General features: G+C 36.4%; 1 protein-coding gene and 1 pseudogene across 2 annotated transcripts in view; one reads left to right on the forward strand and one right to left on the reverse strand.

The window, feature by feature from the left end:
• The window catches only part of VPS13A (vacuolar protein sorting 13 homolog A), a 264,222-nt gene that overhangs the window by 123,751 nt on the left and 117,765 nt on the right, over positions 1 to 22,706 (forward strand). The window contains exons 28-33 of the mRNA XM_082401536.1: positions 961 to 1,026; positions 1,216 to 1,369; positions 2,059 to 2,175; positions 2,253 to 2,356; positions 13,721 to 13,888; positions 15,242 to 15,546. Coding sequence (XP_082257662.1) covers positions 961 to 1,026; positions 1,216 to 1,369; positions 2,059 to 2,175; positions 2,253 to 2,356; positions 13,721 to 13,888; positions 15,242 to 15,546 — 914 coding nt within the window. The remainder of the gene's footprint in view (positions 1 to 960; positions 1,027 to 1,215; positions 1,370 to 2,058; positions 2,176 to 2,252; positions 2,357 to 13,720; positions 13,889 to 15,241; positions 15,547 to 22,706) is intronic.
• On the reverse strand, positions 2,364 to 11,684 carry LOC309633079 (transcriptional enhancer factor TEF-4 pseudogene; annotated as a pseudogene). The gene has a single exon. The product of its transcript is annotated as a transcriptional enhancer factor TEF-4 pseudogene (transcript).

Below are 22,706 nucleotides of genomic sequence, written 5' to 3' on the forward strand. Positions count from 1 at the left end.
ATGCTTGTTATGGTAAGCATACTGCTGAAATATTAAAATCAAGTTTTATAAGTTTAGCAATATTCAGTTTAATCTTCATTCTGATGTGATCGCTATAACTCCTAAAAGTTTAAGATTTTTTTGTTTTGTCATCCTCTGTTAGATACTTGTGATTTATAAACACTTCACATAGCAAGATAATAAGCAGCCCACATTCTAAGTAGAAACGGCCTGCAGTTTGGCTATTTCGCCCCCATCAGGATGTCAACAAACTTTTCAATCTTGATGAAAAGTGGTATAGGATACAAGATGAGGCTTTCACTTGATTTCCCACCATTGTCTGAAGTTACCTAATTTTCCTGCTGTCAGTGACTCTATTCCTTTCCTATTGATTTATGATAACTATTTCATCATTTATTAAGTTTTTATGTGTACTGTGGTCTACATATGATTTAACCCTTGCTTTCATTGACCTGTTTTTATGTAAGTCCATGTTATTTTAATAATTACAGTACTTAATGCTAAATGAGAATTATATCAGTTTTAAGACCATTTTTTACTATTATTGATATAGATATTTTAGTGTTTTGTTGTTTATGAATTAAACAGCTTTTATAGTGTAAAAATGTTCCAAATCTAAAGATACCACAGAGTATTTGATACCTGGCGGACTGTTCCGTCAAAATTTTGTTTTAACATATGGGAAGATTTGGGAAGGATCTTAACAGTTGTCGCTGACTAAATGATTGTCCTCTACATGTGATAAAACCTAAATATCCACTCTTGATAATAAGCAAGATAGTATGTAACATTTATTGAATACTTAGCAAATTTGTTCTGGTGAAGCAGTCGTTTAAGTAATTATATGTATATAAATAGCTGGAAAAATTATATAAATGTGTGTTAGGACCATTATGTAATGATATATACATATGTCTTCCTATGATAATCGAACAGATTTGTTTTTTTCACGTTGTATAGGCTGAAAAGAATTTACCCATAACAATGTTGAAGGACACCTATAACAGTGTTGTGCAACTGATTAAGGTATAGGTGAATAATTTATTTTTTAATTAGATACTGTATTTCTAAGCAAATATATTATGAAAATTATTTTATAACTAGAACTGTAAGATCCTTGAGGATAAAAATTGAATATTATAAATTGTATCCTTTATACCACAAAGAATACAGACAAATATTTGTTGTATTACTAAAATCAGCTTTGTTCTTTAGGTGAATTTTTCCTCTTTGGACATTCATTTACATACTGAAGCACTTCTGAATACAATAAATTATTTTAATAATATCCTTACATATTTGGAGGAAAAACCAGCCCCAGTGCATATTGCAGAGACTGAAGACAAAGGAGAGTTTATTAAAAAAATACGTATGTTTCTTTAAAATTCAACATCAAATTTTTACTAAGTAGATCAATAAATTTTTGCTCTTGCGTTATTATTATAATATTGGTGTTAGAATTCTATTGCTAGATTAATATTTAGAAAGATTAATTATATACCAGGTTAATTTTAGAAAATAATAGTAAAGTGATTATTGCTGAAGAAAAGTGGCTTTTATTTATCTTATCATTCATTTTAGTTGAAGATTATACAGTAGAAGTATTTAGTGTAATTAAATTTTGTGCATTTAGTATTATTTAAATTAGAAAAATAGAACTAACAAAATTTGAATAATATGAGAGTATGTTTTTTAATCAGAGTGCTTTTTTAAGCAGTCAAAAGTTGCAAGTTTGATAATAACATGTATCACCCTGTAATCATTAAATCGCAAAAGATTTATGATTTTACAACTACAACTTCTTAGTTTCAAATGTTATTCTCATCTAAGAACTATTTTTGTTCTGTCTCTTTGCACTGGTTTGGCTTTGTTTTCATTGAATTTGATTTTCTTTAGCATTCCTAATTTAGTAGGTAATATATTGCTTGCTTTCAATTTGCAAATCACGTTTTCCTCTAGCGTTATCATTGTTGTGATATTTCAGTTACTTTATAAGTATAGTAAGGTAACTACTAAAAGTTTTGTCTTATGTTTTACAATATGGCTTTCTTTTTGCAGCTTTAAAATTATCCAAGAATGAAGATATTGTTACCTTACAGATTTTAGCAGAATTATCATGTTTACAGATCTTTATTCAAGATCAGAAACATAACATTTCAGAAATTAAGATTGAAGGTAATAAGATTTGAGGAAAAGTAAATTCAGAACTATTAAATGAAGGGAAAATAATTTAATAATTTTTTTTCCCTTAGGGCTTGATTCTGAGATGATTATGAGGCCATCAGCGACTGAAATAAATGCAAAGCTAAGGAATATAATTGTTCTGGATTCTGATATAACAGCTGTATACAAAAAGGTATGAATTTGTTTCTATTCATTAACATTATTAAATATAATTGTCCTTTAAAATTGTTCATAGGTATAAATTAAACAGTCATCGGATTTTAGCAGTGTGTCTTAGTAGGTCCATGGGTTTTGAAGTTAGGCATAATTAGGTTCTTATTTTAGCCCTGCTCTTCAGTAGTTGGGTGGCCTAATCTCAGAATCTGTTTATTTGTAAAATGATGATTAAGTATCTCATAAATGAAATTAGTACAAGTGATACTGCTGGAACTTAGTTGTGGAGTGCTTTTGTTGGGGGGCGGGGTAGGGGAGTAGCAAATGCCTTATTTACTTTTTATCTTTTCACTATTTTGAGGTATTGTGAACCTTGTAATGCATTTCAGATTTCAGAGCAGAGGATATGAAGTCAGATTGAATAAACGAGATTTTTTTTTAAAGTTTATTTTCATGGATACTTACTAACATAGCATTATAATGTTAAGAGAGTCCTTTGAACTAGGTGGCTAGTGGTTGAAGGATAGGTCCTTTTGTTGTTACTGTGTGCAAGAGAGTAAGGTTCTTGGACTAGATACTGTTGTGGAGTTAGACAGGTAATTTTTAAACAATGGAGCATCTGGGTAAGGTGGTATATTTAAAGGAGTGAAGAGAATATCAAATAGTAGGATTAGAAAAGGCTGAGGTACTTGTTGAGTCAGGAAGTCAAAGTTCGGAATGTGACAGGAAGAAAGGAAGTAGGTGTATAGGCTTAATTAGCAAATAATACTGATGAGATACAGTGATGACCTGATTTTTATGTTAAATAAAAATTCGTATGCCTTATATTTTCTTACTGTGGTTCGTTAGCATGAGGTAACAAGAGTCCCCAAAACATCAAAGGTACGTGGCTCATAGGAATAAAGAACAAGAAATTTTACAGAAGCCATGGTTTGATTTGCTTCCATTGCTTTTATTTGAAAAATTATAGTCTTAGAGCGTTTAGGAAGTAGATTGTCCATTTTATTTGTCCTATTTAGAAAGTAAAGCTAACATAAATAAATGAATCTACTAAAAGTCATACAAGTAGTTAGTAATGGAACTGATATTATAACCTAAGACATTTACTTTTTTTCTCGGTAATTTTATTTTTAATGCATCTTTAAGGTTAAAAATCTAACTTTAAAAAAGCTACAAAATGAAGTTTCTCACTTGTGTCTTCTTGTCCCACCCCATTTTCCTTTCCATATTTCTTGACTTTGATTCCAATGTATATGATTTTTAAACAAACTACCTTCATAACTCTCCATATGTCAAGGAACCAAAGAGACATAATCTTTTTGCCCTGGATCAGAGCTTTGTAATTTCTGTTCCATGACACACTATTGTGCCCTGAGTGGGTTTTAAGTATAATATATTGAGCCCTTCAGCTTTCTGGGCAGCTGGATAAAGGACTAGAGTTCTCAGATTATTTGACTCTGTCCTGGAGCAGCATTCATTTGTACTAGTATCATTGTACAGATACTATTATTTATGTGTGCCATAACCTGAAAAATATTCTAGCTGACCTGACATTCTCATGAAATAAAATATCACTGTAAATTATGAGTGTTTAAAAATTTATCCAGTTATTAAGCTTGTTAATTCTTGGTGGTAGGTACACCAGTATTTCTAACTGTTTTATACTTTTCTGTCTTTAGTATCTGGCTAATATTGGCTTCATAAAATGAATTTGGAGGTGTTTTCTCATCTATTTTCTGAAAGATTTATGTAGAATTGGTATATATTATGTCTTCCTTTAGTGTTTGATGGAACTCAGCAGTGAAGCTGTGTGGCTTTGAGGTTTTCTGTGGGGAAAAATTTTTAATTACTGTTCCATTTCTTTACTTGATGTAAGTCTAATCAGATTTTCTTGTTCTTCTTGAGTGAGATTTGGTAATGTGGGTCTTTTTTGGAATTTTTGCACATATGGTTTTGTTTCTATTGTTCTTACATATTTTTATTAAAAATTGAGATGATAACAAGCTATTATATAAATTGTATATCGTTGCTTTTTTTCCTCCTTACTCTTCATTGTAGTTTTTAACCTTATATGTTTGCATCCTTAAACAATATATTGCCCAGTTTTGTGGTATTTGGAAATACATGTTTTATTTTGAAATATAGCATATACACAAAAGCAAGTAATATAATGTCAAGAACAACAGTAAAACAAATACCTTTATACCCAACACTCAAACCAAGTAATAGAACATACCCCAGAAGTCACCAGTATGCCCTAATTTGACTTTATTGTACTGTCTCCTTGGAGAGTTAACTATGTACATTTTTTTGTATTTTTAATAAATGTTACCAACTATGTATGAATCCTTACATAACACGTTGTTTCATCTTTCAGTCCCCTTTTTAAAGGATATCATATTTTATATGTATTTCTTTAGCCTTGCATCTTATCATTCATTATATTTTTGAGGTGTATCCATGTTGATGTTTGTAGGTATAGTGCATTCATTTTTATTACCACTGGTTATTTATTCATTGTTCTGTTGATGGATATTTGGTTTCTACTTTTTTGTTTTTATGAATATTGCTTCTATAACTAGTCTTGTATCAATACATGTCTCCTGATATGTTCTTGGACATATGTCATGCAAGCATTTTTCAGAGAATCTATTTCTAGTGACACATGTACTCCCAGGAGCAGTGGAAGAGAGATCTGGTATTTCATTTCAATGCCATTGCTTGGAATTGTCAGATATTACATTTTTTGAAGATCTGGAGTGTATAATATGGTGTTTTCAGTTTGTATTTTTCTTACCACTAACGAAATTGCACATCTTTTCATATACTTATAGACTATTTATGCTTGCTCTTCTATGAGATGCCTATTAGTTTAACTCAGGTGCCAGTAAACTTTTTCTGTGAATAGCCAGATTGTAAGTGTTTTAGGCTTTGTGGGCCATGAAGTTTTTGTTGCAACTATTCAACCCTGCTCTTGTAGTGTGAAAGCAGTCATTTGTGTAAATGAGTGATTTGGCTGTGTTCCAGTAAAATTTTATTTTATGGATAATAAAATGTAAATTTCATATAATTTGCATATGTCACAAAATATTATTTAGATATTTTTTTAACTACTTAAAAGTATGTAAACCATTTTTACCTAATCCTGCTGTTTGTGGTTTGCTGACACCTGGTTTAATTTATCAATTTTAGAGGAAGGAACGTTTATTTTTTTCTTTATTGATTTGTAGGAAATCATTTAATATTTTATACATTATTCCTTGCTTAGTTTGTGTTTCAAATAGTTACTCCCAGTTTGGTTATGATGTCTTTTGATGAACAAAAGTTATTAATTTTAATGAAGTTGAATTTATCATTCTTTTCTTTTTTGGTTTGAGAATTTTGTCTTCTAAATCATTCCATCCCCTGAATTCATAAAGTTATTCCCCTATGTGACCTTCTAAAAGTTATATAATTTTGCCTTTCACTGTTAGGTCTTTCATCCTACTTGGAATTGATTTTTTTATATGATTGAGGCTGGGGTCCAATTTCATTTATTTTCACACTGGGTTGTTTTTTCCTAATATCATTTATTTAAATAGCTATCCTTTTCTTACTTGTGTACAGTACTATATCTATTAAATATTAAGTGTAGATATATGGATAGATTTATTTCTGGGCTCTCTTTTGTGTTCCATTTGTTTACTTATCCTTGAATCAGTACCAAACATACATATAGTCCTTACTTGGTGCTGGATAGTGTTCTAAATGCTTTATAAATATTAAGTTATTTAATCTTCACAAATGCCATTTAGATCAGAATTTCATTTTCCAATATTATGGATAAAGAAACTGAAGCACATAAAGGTTTAACTTCTTGAGGTCACATATCTAGTAGAGCTTCATCTAACATCCTGGATGTAAAAATCAGGCATTCAGGCTCTGTAGTTTATGCTCTTAACAACTATTTATACTGCCTTTCAATTCCAAACTGAATTATTGAGCTTAATTCTTAAGCTTTATAGTTCGTCTTCCATCTTGTTCGTTTTCTTCAATAATGTCTTGGCTGTTCCTGGACTTTTGTGTTTACATATATAAATATAAATTTTAGAATCTTTCACGGTCTACCAAAAAAAAATCCCATTGGTATTTTGCCTTTAAAAAGCAAGCAATTCTTTCTTTCTTTCTTCTTTTTTTTTTTTGGTAAAATAGCTTTATCCTCTGTCAAAACACACTTTGAATGGAGGGGAGGAGAAGGAGGCAACACAGCCTAGCGCCACAGCTTATTTAGAAGAGGACATGAGATTTAAAAGCCTCACCCCACTGCTTGCCCAGCTGAGAAAATGTCATGACCCTAACACCCACTTATAAATATCTCTTGTTATGTTAAAAGAAAAAAAAAATTTCCAGGGCCCGGCTGGCTTTACTCCTGCACAGAAAGGGTTAACCTTCAGAATTTGGTATCAGGGTCCCAGGATGGGGCTGGTAAGGAGAGGCAGATTGGGAAGAAGAGCGCCCTGAAAAACAGAGAGCGACAAGCCAGTGTGTAACTGGGGCCCTCCAAAACATCCAAAACAGAGAAGGGGAAGGGTGCCTGTCAGAGACAGAAACCAGTGCTGTCCCAGGGGTTGTCTCACTCCTGTCCCCAGTGTCAAATGTCCTGGAGTGATCTGTCCTTTCAGACACCCCTATGAGGTCCCAATATCAGGACCCATCCTTTCTTCTCAGTCCCAGCCCATTCAACTCACCACCCAGCTTTTAAGGTCCTAACAGGAAGCAGCCCCCTCCCCAAGTAAGAAGCGTGAGGAAGGCTGGAGATCCTTCCTGGGAGGAGGGTATTCCGGGGGTGGGCGACTTCTGGGGTCCCCCTTCAGTCCCTGACCAGGTGGTAAATGTGGTGGTGGACCCCCCGCTCACTGGTGGAGACCTCAAAGACGTAGGTGGTGCAGAGCAGCAGTTCCTGGGTGTCTCTGTCACCACTGGAGGATGGTGAAGTTCTCCAGGACACTGTTCATCATATAGCGCTCGGGTAGCTGCCAAAGCTTGTACAGGAAATTCACCAGGTACTCTCACATGGGTGAGCGCAGCAGGCAGTACATGAACCTCCCGTCCTGCAGCTGGGCGTGCTCCGTCTCCACCTTCTCCACCACCTGCTTGCCAAAGAAGCAGACCTTCTTCTTTGGAACAGGTGGAACAGGAGGAACAGGTGAGGGTCATGTGCTCCAGGGTCTCGTACTGGCTGCTCACTCGATAGAAGCCACCACTGCTGCCGCCGGCCCCCACCTCCTCGCCACTCGGCACCCAGTTCAGGTCCTCCCAGAACTTGACCAGGAAGAAGGCGTCGGGGGCCCACAGTCATACAGCTCCCGCAGACCACCCTTTTTCTCAGGGAATTTGTCATAGATCTGCCGGACATCCACACTCCCGAAGGGGGGCGCTCTGGGCCTGGGGCAGTGCTGGTTGAGGTGTACAAACGGGTGCCTCTGGTAAGAGTCAGCTGCATCCAGAGGTTCCACAAAGGCCGAGAACTCCACCAGCTGCAACCGAGCAGTGCCCAGAGCCCGAGCCTGCCAGGCTGGGGCTGGCTGATGGGGACAGGTGTGGGCAAAGCAGGAGGTGAGAGGGCTTGGGGGTGCTCGTACCCTGGAAGGTCAGTAGATGGAGGAGTCAGTGACAAGGAGAACAGTGTCTGTGAGAATGGCTTCACATCTGGAACATTCCAGGGGGGCCCAGAACCCCCCAACCAAAACTGGAAAAGCTCTGGGGCCTGAGGACCGGCGGGACCAAGTTTGGCCTGCAGGGAAGGTGCTGAGATGAGCTGGGCTGAGGACATGGTGGCCATTGTCTGGAAAGCTTTGTCCTTGAAAACCTGGTCCTTGAGCTTGGACTGGATTTCCGTTGATTACCTTCAGGCCAAAACCTGGATATGACTAGAGATCTGTTTGCGAGTTTGAGTCTTCCTCGTTCTCAGCTTGATGTAGCGAGCAGTCAGTTCATTCCGACCATATATCTTGCATTCATCAGGCAGGATGATTTTCCACCAGCCACAGGGTGGGTAGATGGCCAGGGCCTCCTGGAAGTTCGATGTCTGAACTCCAAACACCCTCTGTATCTGGGCCCCTGTCTCCCGCCGCCCCCTCACTGCCACCAGTGCCCTCCTCGCTTCCTTCCTCACTTCCTGTCCAGCCGCTGCCATCGTCCAGAGGGGCCCCAGCCTGGGGTTCCCCCATCTGGGCCTCCCGGCCTGGGGCTGGGCACAATTATTTCTTTTTTTTTTTTTTTAACATCTTTATTGGAGTATAATTGCTTTACAATGGTGTGTTAGTTTCTGCTTTATAACAAAGTGAATCAGCTATACATATACATATATCCCCATATCCCCTCCCTCTTGCGTCTCCCTCCCACCCTCTCTATCCCCCCCACTAGGTGGTCACAAAGCACTGAGCTGATCTCCCTGTGCTATGTGGCTGCTTCCCAATAGCTATCTGTTTGACATTTGGTAGTGTATATATGTCCATGCCACTCTCTCACTTTGTCCCAGCTTACCCTTACCCCTCCCCGTGTCCTCAAGTCTGTTCTCTACATCTGAGTCTTTATTCCTGTCCTGCCTCTAGGTTCTTCAGAACCATGTTTTTTTTTAGATTCCATATATATGTGTTAGCATACGGTATTTGTTTTTCTCTTTCTGACTTACTTTACTCTGTATGACAGACTCTAGGTCCATCCACCTCACTACAAATAACTCAATTTTGTTTCTTTTTATGGCTGAGTAATATTCCATTGTATATATGTGCCACATCTTCTTTATCCATTCATCTGTCGATGGACACTTAGGTTGCTTCCAAGTCCTGGCTATTGTAAATAGAGCTGCAGTGAACATTGTGGTACATGACTTTTTTTGAATTATGGTTTTCTCAGGGTATATGTCCAGTAGTGGGATTGCTGGGTGGTATGGTAGTTCTATTTTTAGTTTTTTAAGGAACCTCTATACTGTTCTCCATAGTGGCTGTATCAATTTACATTCCCACCAACAGTGCAAGAGGGTTCCCTTTTCTCCACACCCTCTCCAGCATTTATTGTTTGTAGATTTTTTGATGATGGCCATTCTGACCCGTGGCACAGTTATTTCTTAATGTTATCAACCATCCAGTGAGTTCTCATATTTCCCTGACTGTCTCATAATTTTTTTCCTTTAGTTTGTTTAGATCAGGATCCAAAGGAGGTCCATACAGTACATTTTGATTAATATGCTTCTTAAGTCTGTTTTAATCTATAAGTTTCTATCTCTTTCTCTTCCTTGCCATTTGTTGCTATCCTATTTGTTTTGTAGAATTTTCCATCAGCTTTTGCTGATTGCGTTCTCATGGCATTTAACATGTTCCTCTATTCCCTGTATTTCCTGTAAATTGATAGTTAAATCTCATTCAGTGAGATTCAGGGGTTTTTTTGTTTTTTTTTTTTACAGGGGTTGGGGAGGGCAAGAATACTTCATAGTTGGTGTTGTGTATTTTCAAAGGATGCACAGTGTCTAGCTGTCTTTGTTTTTGTAATGTTAAAAACCATTATTTCATTAAGGATTGCAAAATGATAATATTCTGATTCAAACATTTCTTCTTTATTAAATGGGAGTTTTCACCAGTCTTTATGCTGACATCTTCAAAATTTTGGCTACTTAAAAGTTTATTCCCTGGTAGATTCCGTAGGCAGGGCTCATAGTCATAAGAATAGTACTCCATGAGTGTCTATATGTTGTATTACATTTATATTTACGAATAATTTGGCTGGATTTTGATTCTTTAGCTTGCATTTTTTTTCTAGATGATCTTAAACATGTTATTCTGTGTCTTCTGGCCTAGTGTTCAATCAAATTGCTGCTGATGATTCTAATGACAATTTCACTTTCTTTCTCCTAGAAGGACTTGGTAATTTTGCCTAGATACTCAGAGCTGATTGGAAGCTTTGTGTGGGCAGGACTTGGGACAGATGGACATCACGGTAGATGGTCAGTCAGTAATGTAGTGATTTGATGGCCTCAAAACTTGAGTATCTAAAGTTTTTTTTTTTTTTTTCCCCTCAGGCCAGTCATTTTCCTTTTAGAAAAGTACTATAAATATAGACCTGACAGTCTAGATTCAGGGAGCCAGTTGGTTGAAGAATGTGGGGACCTTACATTTCAATTTACAGATTTTTACTTAAAATACCCATTTTTCAGTATGGTGTTTTATTTACCCCTTATCTACACCTGTTGTCTCCTAGGCCACAACCTCTGTGCACTAAACACTGTCTTATGAAAATTTCTTCTCTTCTGTTGGGCTCAAGGGGGATAGTCACAGGTCACTCATGTGACTTATGGAAGATATTCTGTTTTTTATTGATTAATAGTATTGGGGATATTACAGTCTACCTTCCATTAATATTTTACTGCTTTATGTAGTATTGTGTATCTTAACAGTGCTATACTGTCAATTCCTACTTCTTGCCTTTCACAGTATTATTGTAATATATTTTACTTTTGTGTATGCTGAAAGTCCACAATATATACCTACCAATTGGGGTTTAGTCAATTTTCTTTAGAGCAATTAATTTTTTACAAGAGATGTATTTGCCTTCATTCTAACTATTTCCAGAACTCATTTCTTCATGTACCTTCAAAATTCTGTTATTTTTATTTCTACTTGAAGAACTTAATCATTTCTTATAATGCAAATCTGCAGGTTATGAATTATTTCATCTTTTGGCAGGGAGGAGGCATCAGAACTGGAAGAAAAAAAGGCTTTTATTTCACCTTCATTTTCTGAGTGATATTTTTGCTAGGTGTACATAATTTCTCATCTTTATCTGACTGCCTTGAGAATTTGTGTATGGCATGTCTAGGTATATGTAAGTATATTTTCATATTTGTCCTGTTCAGAGTTTTCTGAGCTTTCTGGATCTGTCTCAGTATTTTTTATATCTTTTCAAATAGTTCTGCTTCCACCTCTCTCGCTTCCTCACCTCCTCTTCCTCCTCTGCCTCCTCTCTATTCTTCTTCCTCTTGGGTTCCAAAAATTCTTATTAGATTCCTGTTAGATATTGTCCCATAACCTTTGGATCCTCTGTTCAACTCTTCCCATTCTTTTCTCATTATGTTTCATTTGTGTAATTTCTTTTGACCTATTTTTGAGTTCACTGATTTTGTCCTTGGCTCCACTGAATATACTAATAAACCCACTGAAAGTATTCTTCATCTATTACCATGTTTTTTTAATCTTTAATATTTCCCTTTGAGTCTTTTTTCTGTTTTCCATTTCTCTGCTCATATTCTTCAGTCTGTTCGTTCATATTTTCCATGTTTTCCACTAGAAGCACCTACCTTAGTAATCATAATAATTCAATTCTTGCTTTTTGGGTTGTTTCGTAACTAATGATTGACTGTCAGACATCATATATAGGATAATAGAGACAGAAGTGAATAGTATTTATGTCTGAAAGTGAGTGTGCCTCCTTTTTCTGCTAGCCTATTAGCATGGGGGATTGAATCCAATTTATGGAGAGCTGAACTGGGTTTGAGTTTTCTTGTTTAATATGATTCCCTTCAATATGCCACTGCTTCACATTCCTTCAGCTATATCTTGTGCTTAGGGTGGGGGATTTGGTGTTGGACTGCTGCTTCATACTATGCTGTTTACTTTTCCTCTACTCTTGTACTTCAGAAAGTTCTCTTTCCATACTCTTGGCTCTTTCCTTGATGTTTAGAGTCTACTGCTGCTTTTTCTTAGAGCTTGCCATCTTGATGGTATTTGGGGGTGGCAGTAGAGCGGGAAGATATTTTAGGTAGGCTTGTCAGTTGTCCTAGTTCAGGTTCAGTCTAGCCAGGTCTGTTTCTCCAGGTCTCAGAATTGGAGCATTCTTGGTGATCCTGTCCATCCCTCCCATGGCATTTGACTCAGATCTTTGGTAGCTCCTGTATGGGAGAGTATGCTTTTCTGCTCCAGTAGAAGGTGCTCGATAATGGTCTGGTCCCAGGACGGTTTCTTCCCCCAAGTGTAGAGGGAGTTTTATCTTTGCCTCTGGGGTATAGTATCTTCACCTGTGCTCTGACGGCAACAAGGTTACTGCCTTTCTGCTAGTTTCTTAAGGCTTCTGTTCTAAGAGAATAATTCTGATGGAACTTTGGGCCTTTTCTAGAGTGGAGGTTTCTCCTGTCTTTGAGGGTTGTACCAAGGAAAGCTTCCTCTGGTATTCCACTCTGGCCCCAGTCTCTCAGGAGCTCCCAGCAGAAAGCACACAATGAAGTGCTTGCAACTAAGTGTGAGCTCCTCTTGTGTCTGTGACTCCCAGGGATTTTGTATATCACATTATAAGTTCATAGTCAACCTTTACCATTTTATCTGATTTCTTCTTACCTAGCTTCTATGGTATCTGACAGCTCTTTTCTCCTGCCCCTTACCACAGGTGAGCTGGTGCTTAAGGTTCTCTCTTGAAGATACCTTTTTTCTTTAGATTTTAGGCTGCTTAGTTGGCTTGTGACCTCAGATTTCTAATGGTTTTAAGAAAAGTTATGATTTTGTAGTTTATCTATTTTTGTTTTTCTTGTTCTTAAGGTTTGGAGCGACCATCTCTCCAGCATTCTACATCCTAGGCAGAAGCAGAATTCCTATAGACTTCTGTTTAGTCTCATCTTACGCCTCAACCTTCAGACAACTATCCTTGATTCCTGAGGTTTTTTTGTTCCATGGTTGGAATTCATTTACTTCTTGATGGTTCTTCAGCCCTCTGCCTTACTTCTAGCATTTAGAGGGTCAAGAAGGCTATAAACTAAGTTAGTGAGTGCTCTGTTTATCTTTCAGAATATTTTTGACATTTCATATCTGCTATTATCTCCACCATTTTTAACTGGTATTGCAGAGCTTGAGACATTATACTGCTGTAGGTAATTCTTGTTTGGCAATTGAGATGACTCTTGACAAACTAATAAGGAACAGAAGTATAGTGATAGGAGGAAACTCCTTGGAAGGATCTGGATAATTATTCACATATCTCAAATCAAGAAAATAGATTATATTAAGTTTTGACAGTGACTGAAAAATACATTTATATGGCAGTTCTCAGTACCCATGTGTACACACTAAATGAAATTGTGTATTCTGATTTTTTTTTTTCTGTTTTTTCCATTAAAAAAATCTTGTGTCAGACCTACTAAATTGATTCCATGGCCCATAAAGGGAGTTGCCACTACTGATTTGAAAAAACTTGCAGTGTAGATTCTAATAAAGAAGTTAGAATTTTTGTCTTATTTGTACTTGGCTTGACTACTTACAAGATTTTCCAGATATGTATGTATATTTTGTGTTTGCTTTATTTTTGTACTGAAGACATATCATTTCGAAAGTGGATTTTGACAATTAAATTTTCTCTCATTAAGGCTGTTTATATTACTGGAAAAGAAGTTTTCAGCTTCAAAATGATTTCTTATATGGGTGCAACTGCTGGTTCTGCGTACACAGATATGAATGTGTTTGACAGTCAAGTTAATTTAACTGTTGGTTGCATTGAAGTAGTTCTTGTCACAAAATTTCTGTATTCTGTATTGGTAAGTATATTAATCAGTTTTTTATTTATTCTTTCCTACTAGTTGGAAAGTGTTTGCTGTGCATGAAGCATAGATGAAGCATTCCTTACTTGATTTTTTTTTTGTCCTGATTTTTCAAGATATTCTGGGTACCATATATCATGACTGAAATGTATAGTATACTGTTTATATAACATCATTTTCACATGGGAATGTTCTAGCTAATTGAAATATGTATTTTAATAAACATTAAATATATGTATATTATATATCATATATATGTTATGTATATTAATTGAATTCTTTATTTTATACATGATTGGTTTGAGTGTTTTACCTGACTTCCAGCTCTAACTAAAAGTGCTAAATATATAATTGAAGTTTGGTTTGGTCATTAAGAAAATTATGTTTTCTATTGCATTCTAGTTCTGTGAATATTTGGAGCTTTGAGGGATTTAGATTTAATCCCTATATGACACTTCCCTGAGGTGTTTAAGTTCTGTTTCTGCCTTTCATAGTTTTTTTTTTCCCCCCTGTGTTTTTCCCTTGCTGTCAGCTGATGTTTTTTCCTGTGTCATACCTGTCTCTATGACTTCACTATTCATTCTTTTAACTAAATTGTGGTATATAAACTAGATAATCTGTTGATTCTAAATAAATAATGTTGCTGTTTTTCTGATCTTTTTAACTGAGGTTATCATGCAGTTTTTCCTATAGCCATAAAAACTTTTTTGTACATAAAAAGTAAAGATGAAAAAGTATTTCTTATTTAATTTTTTCTAATTTCTTTTTATAACTCAGAAGCATTATATCACTGAGCCCTGTTGTGATAGCTTTATACTCAAAAATTATTGAAAATAATTAAAACATGAAATTAATTAAACATGAAAATTAAGTATAATTCTAGGTGTATTTTATATCATTTAGTATTTTTCCCACATTTCAGGAATTAGAAAACTTTAGAGTTCTTGACGGGCATATTTTTATTACTGTTTTATCTTACAAACATAAATAAGCTCTCTGTCCATTGTGGTTGTGTAGGGAAATACAGTGTGATTGTTTAGCCATTAAGGAAAGTGAGATAAAAAGGGAAATAGATGCCAGTGAAACATTGGAGCATCCACATGTTGCTTTGGTCCAGGGACTAGATTTTTACTGTTTTACTGTGTTTCTGTATCTGTATCTTTGTGTTTCTCAACCTTTATTGCAGAAAATTATGGTTTAATATAGACAAGTCAGACTTTGAATAGATAATGCTTAGTTGTTCCAAGGGAAAATTTTTCTTATGGAGGTAAAATCAGAAATACCAATATACATTTAATAGTTTTATTCATTAATGGTAGCCTTAAGAATATAATTCTGTTTTCTTTATAGGCTTTTATAGATAATTTTCAAGCAGGTAAACAAGCCTTGGCTGAGGCAACTGTTCAGGCAGCAGAAATGGCTGCTACTGGTGTAAAAGAACTGGCGCAAAGGAGTTCTAGAATGGCATTGGATGTTGACATCAAAGCCCCAGTTGTGGTTATCCCACAGTCTCCAGTTTCTGAAAATATTTTTGTTGCTGATTTTGGACTAATTACAATGAAAAATACATTCCATGTGATAACAGAGAGTCAGATCAACCCCCCACCCATTATTGATTTGATAACGATAAAGCTGAGTGAAATGCGACTATACAGGTAAGCTTTTCACTAATATATTTATGTAGAATGCAATCTTTTTCTAACTTTTTACATTAAAGGCTTTGGTATCTTGAGTTTTCTGTTTAGAGTGGCACTTAATTTTGTTATAACTGTACTCAATTTTGTGATTTTCTTTTCCCCAAGTATTTTTTGGTGAGATCAATTATAGTCTTCTAGTTTTTAAAAACCTAGGAAGTATTGGAAAATTCCTCATTAGGTAATTAGGAATGCTGTAAAATTTGTTATCTGAGGAAGAATATTTGTACTTATTTGCAGTTCTTTATAAATTATAAGGTTATGGAAGACATGGGAGAATTTCTAATATATTTATTCACTCAGCAAATACAGCAGTACCCAAAATACTCTATCAGCTTTGTGCTGTGGATCTGATACACTAATTAAAGACACACACACACACACACACACACACACACTAACACACACACAGTAGAGTACAATCTTATATATTCACTCTGCATAGGATTAGGAATTAGGGGAATAAGTGAATATCCAGATAGTTCCAGAACTTTTACTGTGCTATTTCTAATCACCTATTCTAGATTTAATGCCCTTTTCCTTTTACAACTTGAATTCATCACTACTTAAACTTGCTCTTTTCTTTCTTTCTGTAATTTTTTTCTTTCATCTCATTCTATTTATTTTTTTCCTTTTTATTTTTGCTGCTTCTCTTTGGCCTCTGGCAGGTCTGTCTCCCTCCTGCCATTCTTTCCATCAACTGAATATTTTTAGAACAGCTTTATTGAGATATAATTAGCATATAATAAATTGCATACTTTTAAAGTATACAGTTTGATAAGTTTGATATGTATACACTTAGGATAGTTTGAGTACAACTGTGTTAATTCTTCCTTAAATATTTGGTAGAATTCACCAGTGAAGACACTGGGGCTGGTATTTGCTTGTGGGAGATTTTTAACTACAATTTCCATTTCTTTAGTAAACTTGGGACTACTCAAATTAATTATTTTTGAGTGATTGTTAATTTTTTTCAAGAAATGTGTCTATTTCACCTACATTGTAGAGTTTTATGACATAAAGTTCGTAATATTTTCTTCTTACTCATTAATATCTATATTGATGTTACCTCCCCCATTCTTGATATTTATAATTTATACCTTAATCAGTCTGGCTAGAGGTTTATCAGTTTTATTGATCTTTTTTTTTTCCTATGGGACAACTGGGTATCCATTATTTTTTTCCCTTCCAGTTTTATTGAGATATAATTGGCATACAGCACTGTATAAGTTTAAGCTGTAAACATAATGATTTGACTTACTTACATCATGAAATGATTACCACATAAGTTTAGTAAACATCCATCATCTTCTATAGATACAAAATTAAAAGAATAGAAAAAAAAATTTTTTTATGAGGAGAACTCTTAGGATTTACTCAGTTAACAATTTCCATATGTAACATACAAGAGTATTAATTATATTTATCATGTTGTACATTATATCCCTAGTACTTATGTATCTTATAACTGGTAGTTTATACCTTTTGACTACCTTCATCCAGTTCGCCCTCCCCCTACCCCTTGCTTCTGGTAACCACAAATCTTATTGCTTTTTCTATGAGTTAGTTTGTTTGTTTTAAAGCATAATTGACCTACAGAACTATGTTAGTTCCTGTAACATAACATAGTGATTCAATATTTCTGTACATTTCAAAATGATCACCATGGTAAGTCTCTACCATACAAAGATATTACATAGTTACTGTATTCTCCACGCTGTACATTTCATAGCCACGACTCATTTATCTTGTAACTGAAAGTTTGTACCTCTTAATCTCTCACACTTATTTCTCTCCTCCCCCCACCCCTCTCCCCTATGGCGAGCACCTGTTTGTTCTCTGTATCTATGACTGGTTTCTCTTTTGTCACATTTCTTCATTTGTTTTGTTATTTAAATTCCATATATAAGTGAAATCATATGGTATTTATCTTTCTCTGTCTGATTTATTTCACTTAACTTAATATCCTCTAGGCCCATCCATATTGTCACAAATGGCAGGATTTCATTCTTTTTTTGTGGCTGAGTAATATTTCACTCTGTGTGTGTGTGTGTGTGTGTGTGTATATACACACATACATACATATACACATGCACCACATCTTCTTTATCCATTCAGCCACTGATGAACACTCAGATTGTTTCCATATCTTGGCTACTGTAAATAATGCGCAGTGAACTTATGGGTATGTATATCTTTTCAAATTAGTGTTTTCATTTTCTTTGGATAAATACTCAGGAATGGGATTCCTGAACGGGGCCAGTTCCTGACAAAGCTGGCTGCGGTATTCAGGGTGTCCCAGAGTTAGTGTCATCCCTGAGGTGAGCAGGGCCAGATATTGGGGTGGTTGAGAGTCTCAAGGTGTCCTAGAGCTGGTGTTGGGCCACTGGTGGGCAGGGCTGGGGCCCAGTGGTCCCATGGCTGGTGTCTGCCCACTGCGGGAGTAAGGTCATGTCCTGGAAGGGGGGGCGTGCCGGCCTGCTGATGGTCAGAGCTGGGTCCTGTGGTCTCTTGCTATAGACCCTGGTGGTCCTAGAGCTGGTGTCAGCCCACAGGTGGCAGGGCTGGGTCCTGGGGCGGCCAGGAGCTCAGGGGGTCATATGGGAGTTGGTCTGCTGGTGGGTGGAGCTGTGTCCATGCTCAGCTAAGCTACTTGGTGTGGGATGTCCCAGGACTGGTGGGCTGGGGCGGGTCCCAGTGTTAATGAGCTAGAGGGAGGATTCCAAAATGTTGCTTGCCTGCAGCATTGTCCTCATGGTTGAATGAGCATCCAGAAGTGGCTTCAGCCAGCGTCTGTGTCCCCAGAGTGAGTACCAGAAGCTTCCTGCTTCTCTGGGAGGCTCTCTAATATCAGCAAGTGGGTCTGACCCAGGCTCCTTTTAAATTACTGCTTCTTCCCTTGGTCTCAGAACATGTGAGATTTTGTGTGCACCCTCTAAGAGTAGAGTCTGTTTCCTACTGCCCTTTGACTCTCCCAAAAGTATGCCCCACTGGTCTTCAAAGCCAGTCATTCTGGGAACTCTAGGCTGGGCAGCCTGATGAGGAGGGTTGTACCCCTCGTTCCTTGGGGAGAACTTCTGCAATTATAATTATCCTCCCATTTGTGGCCTGGGGGTATGGTTCTTTACTATACCGTGTCTACACTCCTCCTACCTGTCTTGTTGTGTGGTTCCTTCTTTATATCTTTAGTTTTTAAATAGCTTCTTTTCTGCTGGTCTTAAGTCATCCTCATTGATAGTTACTCTGTAAATAGTTGTAATTTTGGTGTGCCCCTGAGAGGAGGTGATCTTAGAGTCTTCCTATTCCTCTATCTTGGCCATTCCCTGGTACCGTTCTTGACAGTTCAGTTTTATTGCTCTTAAAGCACCAGCTTTTGATTTTTTCTCTTTTTTTTCTGTTTTCTCTTTCATTGATATCTACTTTGATATTTATTATTCTTTCTGCTTACTTTGGGTTTAATTTTGCTCTTTTTCGAAGTTTCTTTAGGTGGTGGCTCAGATGATTGATTTGAACATTTCTTTTCTAGTATAGGCATTTAGTACTAAAATTTTGGAGTTCTTCTCTGTAGCTCTGTCCTCTCTGGAATTTTACCATATGAACTCTAGCTGCCTTGGTTTCCCTGGACTCTCAGGTCTGTCTTCGAAACTCATGGACTTTACTGGTTATTTCTTGACTTATCCATCCCCGCGTTTTTCCATGATCTTTAAATTATCTCAAAACAATTGAAGTTGGAGCATTAGGGCTCATCTTGTTTTCCCTTGTGTCTCAGTAATCACTGTCCATTGCCTAATGTCCTGTGTCTTGAAAACAATTTTTTAATATATTTTGCATGTGTGTCTTTGTGGGGGGAGGGAGGACTTGTTTCAGGCAGGAGAGTAAATCTAGTTCATGATATTTCATCTTAGATGGAAGGAGAAATTTCCATCAATTGAATATTTGAGTATTTGTTAAGCATGTAATATATCCCAGGCACTGTGCTAGGAACATGAAGTATCATAGTGAGCAGTCTTTACAAGGGATGAATAAATAGTACCTCCCTCATTGGATTGTTGAGATAGGTACTATTTAATGAATTTTATGAGCTGATGCATAAAAACAGGCTCACATTTAGATTTTGGAAGGGTTGTAGAAAATAGATCAAAAGGAGACAAAACTGGAAGTTGAAAGAATGGTTTGCTAACTGTTGGAGTAATTCACGTAAGAATTAGATGTGACTCAGTCTAGGATAAGGAAGTGAGGTAGTAGAGGACTAACCAGGTGTGACAAATCTGAGTAGTAGAATTAAAGGTAACTGATTATTAAAGGGGTGTCACGGTTAAAAGAGAGCAGTTAAAATAGACTCCAGCTTGCAGGTTTGTAAAATTCAGCATTTGGTAATAATGCAGTTCAGCGAGATATGACAGAGCAATGCAGAAAAAAAAGTAGAGTGGAGATGTTAACAAGTTCTCTAATAGGCAAAGTAACTTGAAAATGGTTACGTGACTTTTATATGAAGATATCTAGAACCAGATCTGGAAAGCACCTGGATATAGTGTCTGGATTTTGGAAAGTGTTTGGATTTCTAGATTTGGGAGTCTTTAATAATATTTAGCTAGTTATAGAAGCCATCAAACTGAGTAAGATCACACAGAGAATTTGTAGAGTGGGACATGTGGGGCAGAATGCTGAGGAATGCCCATATTTAAGGAATGACAGATGAAAATCCCTCAAAAGAGGTTAAGATGGAGCAAGCAAAACGATGGAAAGGGAACCAGGAGAATGTATTGAAGTAGCGTTGAGGATCATGTTGATGTTGATAACCATGAATTAACAGTATATGATTTTTTTTCATATAGTACTTGATATTTGGTATTTGGAATCCAACAGTCTGTTGGATTCAGGCAAGACAGTTTTTAACAAGCAGGTGTGACTGAAGATAGTGAGACAGGATTTTAAATATTGAAAGTCATGTTGACAGATAATGGAGAGGGAAGAAATTGAAGATAAGAAGATACTGATGGACTAATGGAATATAGAGAGTGGTTTATAAACTGGAGATTCAGTAGTCTCAGAGTCTTCAAAAATGAACACTGACTAGTTATTGATAGATTATAGCAAGAATAGAAGGTGGTTAACCTGGATGGTTTTACTCTTAAAGGAGTAGAAGAGAGAGTGGATGAGCATCGTTCCAAATTAAGAAAAATGGTTTGTATCCCTCAACTCTGAGGTAGATAAGAGTGTTGGAGAGAAATCAGACTTTAATAGAGCTTCATGGAAAGCCGGGTTTTGATTAAGATAAGAAATGAATGATACATTTAGTGAAGACATAGGAAAATGTAGAATGATTTGTTTAGCCAAGTCCAGGGATTTCAGAAATTACAGGGAAATATTGAAATAAAAGGCTTCTATTTTAATAATAGGCTATAGACATACAGTAATAATTTAAACCTTTAGGAGGCTCATTAACTTGGAGTTTAAACTGTGTAAAAGTCTGAATTTACTAAAAATAGAACATTTATGCGTCTATATTTAATCACATCTTGTTTGACTTCAAGAAATGATCTAGACACATCTTCTATTCAACATAGTATTGGAAGTCCTAGCCACAGCAGTCAGACAAGAAAAAGAAATAAAAGGTATCCAGATCGGAAGGGAAGAGGTAAAGTTGTTATTATATGCAGATGATATGACACTATATATAGAAAAACCTAAAGGCTTCCACACAGAAACTACTAGAACTGATAAACGAATTCAGCAAGGTAGCAGGATACAAGATTAACATACAGAAGTCAGTTGCATTTCTTTACAACAACAATGAAATATCAGAAAGGGAATGTAAAAAAAAAATCCCTTTTAAAATTGCAGCCCCAAAAATAAAATACTTAAGAATAAACCTGACCAAGGAGATGAAAGACTTATATGCTGAGAACTATAAAATATTAATAAAGGTAATTGAAGATCATTTGAAGAAATGGAAAGATAACCCATGCTCTTGGATTGTTAAAATGACCGTACTACCCGAAGGAATCTACAGATTTAATGTGATCCTTATCAAATTGCCCATGACATTTTTCACAGAATTAGAACACACAATCCTAAAATTCATATGGAACCATAAAAGACCCAGAATGGCCAAAGCCTTCCTGAACAAAAAGAACACAACAGGAGGCATAACCCACCCAGACTTCAGACAATACTACAAAGCTACAGTAATCAAAACAGCATGGTACTGGCACAAAAACAGACATATGGATCAATGGAACAGAATAGAGAGCCCAGAAATAAACCCACACACCTACGGTCAATTAATCTTTGGCAAAAGAGGCAAGAATATACAATGGGAAAAAGACAGTCTCTTTGGCAAGTGGTGCTGGGAAAGCTGGACAGCTGCATGTAAATCAGTGAAGTTAGAACACACGTTCTCACCATACACAAAAATAAACTCAAAATAGCTTAAAGACTTAAACATAAGACATGACACCATAAAACTCCTAGAAGAGAACATAGGCAAAACATTCTCTGACATAAATCATACCAATGTTTTCTTAGGTCTGTCTCCCAAGGCAATAGAAATAAAAACAAAAACAAATGGAACCTAATCAAACTTACAAGCTTTTGCACAGCAAAGGAAACCATAATCAAAATGAAAAGACAACCTACAGAATGGGAGAAGATATTTGCAAATGATGCGACTGACAAGGGCTTATTTTCCAAAATATACAAACAGCTCATACAACTCAACAACAACAAAAAACCCAATCCAAAAATGGGCAGAAGACCTAAATAGACTTCTCCAGTGAAGAAATACAGATCGCCAACAGGCACGTGAAAAGAAGCTCAACATCGCTAATTATTATTCCTTTTTTAATAAATTAATTTTATTTATTTACTTTTGGCTGTGTTGGGTCTTTGCTGCACACGAGCTTTCTCTAGTTGTGGCGAGCGGGGGGCTACACTTCGTTGCATTGCGTGGGCTTCTCATTGCGGTGGCTTCTCTTGTTGCGGAGCACAGGCTCTAGGCATGCAGGCTTCAGTAGTTGTGGCACGTGGGCTCGGTAGTTGTGGCTCGTGGGCTCTAGAGTGCAGGCTCAGTAGTTGTAGTGCACGGGCTTAGTTGCTCTGCGGCATGTGGGATCTTCCCG

Source organism: Balaenoptera borealis (assembly GCF_965194805.1).
Source record: "Balaenoptera borealis genome assembly, chromosome: 8".
Lineage (NCBI taxonomy): Eukaryota > Metazoa > Chordata > Mammalia > Artiodactyla > Balaenopteridae > Balaenoptera > Balaenoptera borealis.